The 9,553-nt window shown below is 39.7% G+C and overlaps 1 protein-coding gene across 6 annotated transcripts in view; it reads right to left on the reverse strand.

Moving 5' to 3' along the window:
* The window catches only part of MRRF (mitochondrial ribosome recycling factor), a 53,453-nt gene that overhangs the window by 41,937 nt on the left and 1,963 nt on the right, over window positions 1-9,553 (reverse strand). For 3 of the 6 annotated variants that reach the window (XM_019731241.3, XM_074330960.2, XM_088793196.1), the window contains exons 2-3: window positions 6,178-6,389; window positions 2,685-2,840 (exon numbers count right to left, since the gene is read on the reverse strand). In XM_019731241.3, coding sequence (XP_019586800.3) covers window positions 2,685-2,840; window positions 6,178-6,361 — 340 coding nt within the window. In that variant the 5' untranslated portion in view covers window positions 6,362-6,389. The remainder of the gene's footprint in view (window positions 1-2,684; window positions 2,841-6,177; window positions 6,390-9,553) is intronic. The other 3 variants (XM_074330963.2, XM_088793197.1, XM_019731240.3) reach the window with 2 other exon arrangements.

Genomic DNA, 9,553 nt, shown 5'->3' on the forward strand with positions numbered 1-9,553 from the left:
TTCTGGAGGTATAACAGTAAAAATTTCCTTGATTCTGAAGACAAATGACCTGGGTTCAAATACCAACTCTCCCATCTCCTGCTTGTGTGACCCTGGGCAGATCCCTTCCACCTTTTGTGCGTCTGTTTCCTGATCTCTAAACGAGGCATAAAAATTGTACTTATCTCACAGAGTTGTGATCAGGATTAAATAAAAGAGTTTATGGAAAGCACTTGTAACTGTGTCCTGGCATATGTAAGTGCCCAATCACTAACTATTATAACTTCCTGACTTTCTCCCATGTTTTAACCAAACAAACCTATTTACAATTTCTCTAATACAGTCTGATCTTTCTTGCCTCAAGATGTTTAGCATATATTTTTCCTTCTACTGAGAACACACTTCTCTGTTCAAATAACTCTTGCTCATTCTTTAACACTCCGCTGTAATTAGCATCGAATCTCAGAAATCTCATCTGACCTCCTAGGCTGGATTACAAACCCCCCAGGAGTTCCCAAGCACCCCTACGCACACTTCTATAATAATAATAACCAATATTTGCTGCTGAACACTTGCTACAAGCAAGAAATTGTGATAAACACTTCTATAATTTATTTGCTTTCATTACCATTATAACTCTGAGACAGTTCCACTCTTTAACAGATGAGGAAACTGAGGCACAGAGAGTAACTTGCCCAGGGTCACAAGAGCTCCTAATAATGGAGCTTGAATTCAAACCCAGGTCTGACCAACTCCAAAGCTAAGGTCTTCACCACTCTGCTTTACTATATGATTTTATACATTTTGGTTTATTTGTCTGTCCCTTCACATTAGGCTCTAGGCTCTTGAAAGGTAAAAACAATGTGTTTTCTCTCTGTATCTATAGCACCTATTATTAATCAGCACAAAATAAGAACTCAATAATGCTTTGATGAATAAATGTATGTATTAAATAAATGTATGTATTTATGGATGGATGGATGGATGGATGGATGGATGGATGGATGGATGGATGAGAGAGGGCAAGAATGAACAAATGAATAAACCCATATCTTAGACAACTATTAAAAACAATCAACTCTCTTGGAGACAGAAACTGCTGGTAGACAGATGGAGGTGTAAGAAGAAAAGTGCTTGCTGGTTCAGATAGTAATGAAAGATGATATGGAAGAATCTGGCCACAAAAGACTGGCTAAGTTCTGCCTATTTCACCCAGTGTCTTCATGGCCCCAAGTTCTACACAGAACGTTACACAAACATAACCCTAAAGAGGAAGAAGCAAAGAGGAAATACCAATGGGAGACCTTTTGAAAATGGGTCTTAATTCAGCCTTCCTGGTTTGCCACAAGATCCTCTGCCACAGAAGCCCCAGCATGGGCTTCCCAGTATGCAACTGTGGTGTTCCCATTCCCTAAATCCATAGCGACATAATGCATCAAATCCTTTCCCTCAATCTGTCCCCAGCGAGAATCTCCCTTAGCCTCATTCCTGCCCCTCATTTTCTCAGAGGTTAACATTTAACAAATTACACTCCCAACCTCTTTCCAGGCCCATCATCTTTTTAAGTTCAACAAGAGTGAAGCTTGCTGGCTAATTTTAAGGATCACATTTCTCCCTGAGCTCCTCTCAAACCGCTCTCTGGTTTCGGCTGCAGAATGTTAACAGGCCAGAAGGCACAGGGGAGACAAAGCACTTTATCAGTTTCATACCTAAAATAATAAGCAAGTTTAAAATAAACAGTTGGGAGAGATTGAATGGCACGCTCTACTGTCAGCAAAGGCCGAAATGCCCGAGTCTAAAGGCTGACAAATGACGGAATGGTCTTCTGGTTTCACAGTGGATCTCGTCTCTGAACTCAGCATGTTTCTGCTGGTGTTTATAAACGCAGCTGTATATTTTTCACTTGGTTTTCTTAAGAACAAGTTCATGAAATATTTTCCCGTTTCCTTACGAACTATCCAAACCAAGACGTGAGTGGAAACAGCCCGAGCTCCCACAGATACCTTCGGAGGGGGTCCCAGGCTTGACTCTAGGATGATGACAATTTCCAAAAGGCCAATTTAACAGCAATTGGATTTTTCCTGCCTGCCTGCACCATTAGCTGACAACTCATTTCTTCCATCACATCTGCAAACAGTTCTCCTAGACAGTTCTGACATTTCCCACTTAGAAAGCCACTTTCAGGAAGTTATTAACCCAAACGTAATCTTCCTGGTCAAGCTCAGGGGTACAGAAATGCCTCGGGTGGGCAGGTTTGCAGCCAGTTGGTTCCCAGCAAAGGATAAGAATGGCCACATAGGAAAAATATACCTAGAAGTATATACGGTGTTTATTATAGTCGTAAAACATTCCCATTTTTTGAGTATGACTCCATAACAGCAAAGACCAGGCCTGTTTTTGTTCACCACTGTGTACCAGCACAATGCCTAGTTCATAGTAGACAAATATTTGCTGAATGGATAACTAAACGGAGTGTTAACCCATCGCTGTGCTAGAACCACATGACATATGTTCCCTCACTTATTTTAATACCCACCCCAAAGCTATGAGGTAGGAATTAAACAAGGAAACTGAGGACCAGAAAAGTATAGTAACTGCCCGTGGTCACCAGTTAATAAGGATCGGAGCTGGAACTGAAACCCAGCTCTACCAAAGCCATGTTCTTCTCACGATGCCCTTCTCCAAAGATTGGTTCAGTCACTAACCTGGTGAGGTCCTTATATTTACGGCCTTATTGAAATTATCCTTCAGTGATTCCATCACAGACTTCATTTCTTCTTCCACCTCGTCCAAGCTGATTATGTCTTCAACCAAGGCAGTGTTAAGAGTCACTCTCATTTGGGACTGTCCTTTCCCTTTGGCTAGAAAGTCAACATTCAATGAATAAAAGAACAGCAGCATAAACAGAGACAATAAACAACTAGGGAAGAAATGCCTACTACGTGCAGGGAAAAATGCCAAGTGCTGGAAAATTATAGAACATTATCACTGCCCTAAAAAAAGACCTCCATTTACTGAATGTCTACTAGGTACTCTGCACTGCGCTAACTACTTTCTCAGACACTAGTGAAGGCACAGGCTTTATAACGAGATTCCCCACGGGAAAATCCTGGCTATGAAGCAAACCTGCTTTATGACCTTGGGCAAGTTACTCTACTTTTCTGAGTATCAGGTTCCTTACCTGTGAAACAGGGATACTATCAATATTGCTAGGTTGCTACAAGCATACAAATTAAGCATTCAAATACCTAAAAGAGCACTATTCATATGGCAGGCACTCCATAAGTGAATTATTTCCTTATTTTTCAGAAAAATAAACAGACGATGAGAAAACTAAAATGACCTGCCTAATGTCACAAAGTCGTGAAATGGTAAAGCCAAGATTTGGTCCCAGATCTGCCTAATTTTAAACCTGTGAACTTTCCATTAGGCTACCTCCAGAAAATCTAATTGGAGACAAAGGAAATACATTAATTCATTTTAAAAGGTAGACCAAGACAAGGATATGCAAAGTATTTAATGGCTGGTACAAACAAAACAACAGTAGTTCAGAAACATTAAACACCACCAGTGGTAGTGACAATGGCTAACATTTTAGAAAATCAACAGCACTGAGAGCTGAGCAAGATTATATGTTATGTCTAAACCATCATGATGATTTTTCACATACCTTCTGTCATGTGTATATACATAGATTGCTCTGGTGAGTAATACAAATATTCTTGCTTTTTTTTTTTATGGAGGGTGGGAGAAGGAGAAAAAAATAAATATATTTAAATAATACTATCCTACAGTTGTTCATTTACTATATGTTTGACAAACATTTATTGAGATTCGTTCACAACAAAATTTACTGAACATCTACAGTGAGCTACACCCTGTGCTATTTGTATCGCATATTAATTTGTAATGAATTTGAAGTACATTCTTCTATTAGATACTCAAAGCAGCTCTCTGAGGTAGGAAGAACAGAGATTATTATTCTCCCCATTGTACAGATGAGAAATCTGAGGCATAAGCCATTTAAATGTTTTCCCTAATGCAACCAACCAGTAAGCAGAAGAATGATTCTTTTGTAAACATTTATTTGCTTTCGTCACCATCATGCTTGAAACCTCACTGCCCTTAAGTTAAGCTAATGGCTTAGAATTTTCAGAACTGATGAAAGATGCAAATCTTCAGGTTCAGAAACACAACTTCCAAATAGTATAATAAAAGTAAATTCATACCCAGACAGCTTGTGAATGCAGAAACGCAAGGACAAAGAGATCTTGCAAACGGCTAACAAGAACAGACAAATTAACCACAAAGCATCAAAGTTCAGAATAATAGCATACTTTCCAAGAGCAACAATAGAAGCTAGAAACAATGGACATAATTTTTCAACTTTAGATTTTTTTAACCAAGTATGCATGTTAAAAATTTACAGGTAAGGAACCTGATACAAAAGACACCATGAAGTAAAATTGAAATAGGTACCTGTAGATCAACAAAGAATTAGCATTCCTGATATAGAAATCCAATAAAACTAAAAGGAAAAGTCAAACCAATGTTTTAAAGAGGCACTCAAACAAGACAAACACTAAATAGCCAGTTAAATATGAGCAGATGCTGCTCACATGCTGGAGCTAACGTCTAGTTACTACTAGAAGCCTGCAATGCTGCTGGCATCAGAAGCCCCCAGTTTCCAGTCCTGTCACGAGCTAGACATGACCATGGGCAAATGTCACACATGTACCTCAGTTTCTTCATTTGCAAAATGATGAGACCTGTGCTTCACTAGATAATTATAAGAATTTCTTCCCTGGAAAATTATAAATTTCTTCAGTGGATAATTATAAGGATTAAATAAATGTCAATTTTTAAAAAATGTAATGCAGGGCCGGCCCGATGGCTTAGGCAGTTGGAGCTCCGTGCTCCTAACTCTGAAGGCTGCGGGTTCGATTCCCACATGGGACAGTGGGCTCTCAACCACAAGGTTGCCGGTTCAACCCCTCAAGTCCCGCAAGGGGTGGTGGGCTGCGCCCCCTGCAACTAGCAAGGGCAACTGAACCTGGAGGTGAGCTGCGCCCTCCACAACTAAGACTGAAAGGACAACAACTTGAAGCTGAGCTGCAGCCTCCACAACTAAGACTGAAAGGACAACTTGACTTGGGGAAAAAAATAGAAGTCCTGGAAGTACACACTGTTCCCCAATAAAGTTCTGTTCCCCTTCCCAAAGAAAATCTTTAAAAAAAAAAAAAAATTTAATACAACATACAGATCAAAAGTGATTACTATTGTCACTATTAACAGAATATAAGTCTTCTAAGCATTAATGCTCTTTCAGCAACTTGTTAATTTTCCTATTAACATGCATAAAACCAAAAAAGGAAAGTCAATGGAAAAAAATATTCATAGCATATTTCTAGCACCATCCTTGGGAGTGGACTCCGGACATTTGCAGTATGCAAATGGCAGGTCTGCTTGACAATTTTCTGTCACTCATTCACTTAACAAAATTTTTTGATACATACTATGTGTCAGGCCCTGTTAGGTGCTAAACAAGAAAACATAGGCCTTATCCTCATTGGGCCCTGCATGGAAGACATATACCAAACCATAACCAAACCTATAATTAATTAAATAATTAATGAGTGCTGTGCTAAGTACATCAAAGGTAAAATAACAATGTGCACGAGTGCGTGTAACAAGGGACCTGACCCAGCCTAAGAGGTCAGGGAAGGCTTCCCTGAGAAGTGACATTTAAGCTGAGACCTGGGGTATATCAAAGTCTCATTCTTGGATGACACAAACCATTAAGATCATCCATCTAAATCCACGGCTCTAATACCCCTTACCCAACAACCTTCTGGTTTTAATTTTACTTCCAACACAGATCTTCCTATAAGGAGAAAATATGTTGATCCCTGCCTCAAGCATCCTGGTTTGCTTGGCACTTACTCCTCTCATTGTAAATCTCAAAGAAAGAAATTAGGCATTTTCTGAGCCATGGTAACACACGAGGCAGTACGGTAATGAGAAAACAGGCCCTCGGTTCTCCGTCACTGCAACCTTTCAGCTCATCAGTTGTAGTATCTGAGACACCATTTTCTCATGCGGCAAAGGGAGAAATTCAGTACATCTGTGAGATCCTTCCAGCTATGATCATTCAAGGGCTACATATGAGAAAGGGGTGAGGAGGTCACACGTCTCTACCTTTGGCTTTCTTGGTAGCGAAATGACGGGTTGGCACAGCTGGATAGGCCATGCATTCCCTGTGGTTATTTTGTCTTCCATTCACTGTCTTCAGCATAACTTCTGAAACGGGTCTGGTCAAGGCTGCAAGCGAGTTGCAAACAGCAGGGTGGGCCAAGCGGAAGCACCTTAAACCCAAGGCCATGACTGAGGACAATCCTTGTGAACACCTACTAAAAAGAATAAGACAAAAAGGAGATCTAAGTAAAACAGACTCTCTTACAACTTCAGAAAATAATCTGTGCCCATTATCAAACAACTCTTATAAACTGAGCTATAAGCTACCCAATTTATCTCTAATCCTCTTCCTAACAGCTGTACAAGGAAATATGATTAGTCCCATTTTACAGCACAAAGAAACTGAGGCTCACAGAGATTTAAGTAACTTGCCCACAGTCTGTAGGACTCCAAATTGCCATGCTTTCTCCACTGCACCAAATGCATCTTAGTACACAAGGAACACAGCGTTCAGCAAATGCACAGCAGCCTAACTCTTTAATGATGCTAATTAAATCCTTATAGGAGAAAAGGAACAAAGTCTTGATAAAGTTAAACTATAAAGAGGGAGGGTGCAGAGCCCTGGAAGAGACTTTGAACTAAATAAGAAAACCATTTCAACAGGCATAAAATGACTGGAAAATTCACACGACAGCATTGAATTAAAATTTTCTTTGGTTCCTTATGCACTGATTACCAATTAGAATGCACTTTAATGTGAGTCTGAAGCATGGTTGAGGTTTGGGGCCTTCCATGTTATAGAACTAAAGCTCTGGAAAATGCCACCCTTCTCTGTGTTAACACAAGTGACACTTCTGAGGGCTCGGGCTACGGAGAGATGTCAGAGCCGACAGCTACCTCTGAGAGCACATAGTCCTAGCTAACTGGCAACCGGAGCTTCTGCCAGGAACCTGGCTATCACTCAGCAAAAAATTAAGAACAATTAGCCTCAAATACCTGGAAGCTACTATCTTTGAAAATCAGTCCCCTGCTGCATTAAAAAAAAAATCCTACCCTAAAATTTGGATGCAGTCTAACGGACTGAGTAGGAGCATCCACTTTGCATTCAGGAAGACCTGGAATCCAATGCCAGTTCCACCACCTCCTAAATGCCCTTGAGCATCTCTGCCCATTGAGTTCCTCACGTGTCGAATGGGGATAATTATAGTTTTTACATAGGTTGGGAAGAATAAAAATAAATGAGTTTATGCAGGTAAAATATGTGGCACAGGGGCAAGCAGACAGCTGGAGGGGCAAGCAGACAGCCCCCAAAAAGGATAGCTTTGACACCTTCCCTTGCAAAAACTTCCATGACAGGGTGACACACAATAAAGACATCTTGCATGTCATTACTGATGCACAGGCAGACTTGAGTCAGATCTGGATGTAAGTATCACCTTTGGGCAATTCACTCCATCTTTCTGGGCATCAGTTCCCTCATTTGCAAAATGAGAAAGATAATCCTGATCTTAAAACGACATAGTGAATGTGTAAAGCACCTAGCACAGTGCCAGGAACACAGTACTGCTTAATAAGAGCTAGCTGTCGTTATCGTTATCTGTTAAAAGCAAAGCAAATGAGTAGCACAAAGGCAATAATTCCTCCTGATGGGATTTTTAATGGTAAGGATGCTACATGTCCATGACTGGTATAGGAAGTCAGTAAAAACAGACCTGGATTTAAAAAAAACATCAAAGGAATAGTTTTTCCTCTTCTTCTCTATCATTAATAGCTACTACTGGGGTCAAGACTGCACTGCTTGCTTTATCCATATTATTTCATTTAATCCTCTTAATAATGCCAAAAAAAAAGGTAAAATGATGATCTCCATTTTACAGATGGAAAAACTGAGGCTCAAAGAGACTGGCACGGTCCAAGGGCATGGAGCTAATAGCTCTGCTCTATTTGGCAAAATCATTCACAAAAGTTTGGCTCTAAGTGAGGTTTCTATATCTAGATTTTCGCCTAATATAGCCAATACCTAAACCACACATCCAAATATGGCTGTATAAAAATGTGTGGTTTTTGTTTTTTAATTTACAGGGTCTCAAGCTGACTGCTCCATTTAAGACAGGTTTCCTGGTGTTCCTGTTGCAGGTCATACAACCAATCCACAAAGCAACAGGAAATCAAATTGGGTTAGAAATAAACAACCTTTGACAGAAAACGCAGCACCCAAATGCAGACCCAGTACACGTGAACCGGAAGCTAACTCTATAAATAAACCACATTACTGAAATGCTTAAGGCGTAGATTATAATTGCACAGAAGTCAGGAAATTTCAAAGTGGAAGTTCAATAAAGGCAGTCCCTTGGACCCTTTACCTTAAAGACCTGCATATTAACACTCAGTTCAGCACAGAAGTCGAGGAAAGGAACCATTATGGGAGCCCAAGTGTTATCCGACAAAATTAACCTATACTCAGAAAAAAACATGACAAGAAGTATGTGGGCTTTGCATGTAGTCTTGAACTGGAATCTCAGTTCCCCTACTCACTGGCTGTGTAACCTTAGGCAGATCATTTAACCTCTCTGAGCAAGTTTCCACCGCATCTTTCTCATGGTGATACTAACGAGACTTTAAAAAGATAACTGTAACAAAAATGAAACAATAGCTAATATTTACATAGTGATAACTATGTACCAGAAACAAGTGCTACTCTGCATATATTAACTCATTTGAGCCTCACAATAACCCTTTGATATAAGTACTATTATTATACCCATTTTATGGATGAAGAATTTACCCCAGATTTTATTTCAGTCAGTCTATTAACCATTATACTAAACTCTTAACCATTATACTAAACTGAACATAAAACACTCAGTACAATTATTGGCATTATTATTCAAACGGTCGAGATATTTTTTTAAAGTACTTGAAATACACATTCTTTTTCCAAAGTTGAGGTTCTCAAAACTTGAATTTTCCTGTTTTTCACAGAAGGTGCATTTTAATTTTGGGAACTAGATGAGCAACACAAAGTCCTAGCTTACCTATTGCCCCAGCAACCCCTCCCAACCCACCTGTATACTGCTTATAATATGTTCATTTTTATAAATGTGGGTGTGCACACATGCAGGCCCTTGTATGTAAAATAATGTCACACTGTGGATGAAAACGTGGTTCTAATGAAAGAACTGATCAAATTCCTAACTGGGCAGGTCATAGTGTGTGTGGAGTCATGCCCCAGGCATATAACTCTTTAATAATAAAGTTTTATTTTTGCCTTAAGCAAGCCCTGTCCACTGTTTTTGTGCATCTATGTTAACACACCTTTGAAATGTCTCCTTTTCAAAGTAGCCACCCTCAAAAGAGCAGATCTCCTTGCTAACTATCC

The sequence above is a fragment of the Rhinolophus sinicus genome, chromosome 16 (genome assembly GCF_057876585.1).
Source record: "Rhinolophus sinicus isolate RSI-liver-muscle chromosome 16, RSI-T2T, whole genome shotgun sequence".
In the NCBI taxonomy this organism is placed as follows: domain Eukaryota; kingdom Metazoa; phylum Chordata; class Mammalia; order Chiroptera; family Rhinolophidae; genus Rhinolophus; species Rhinolophus sinicus.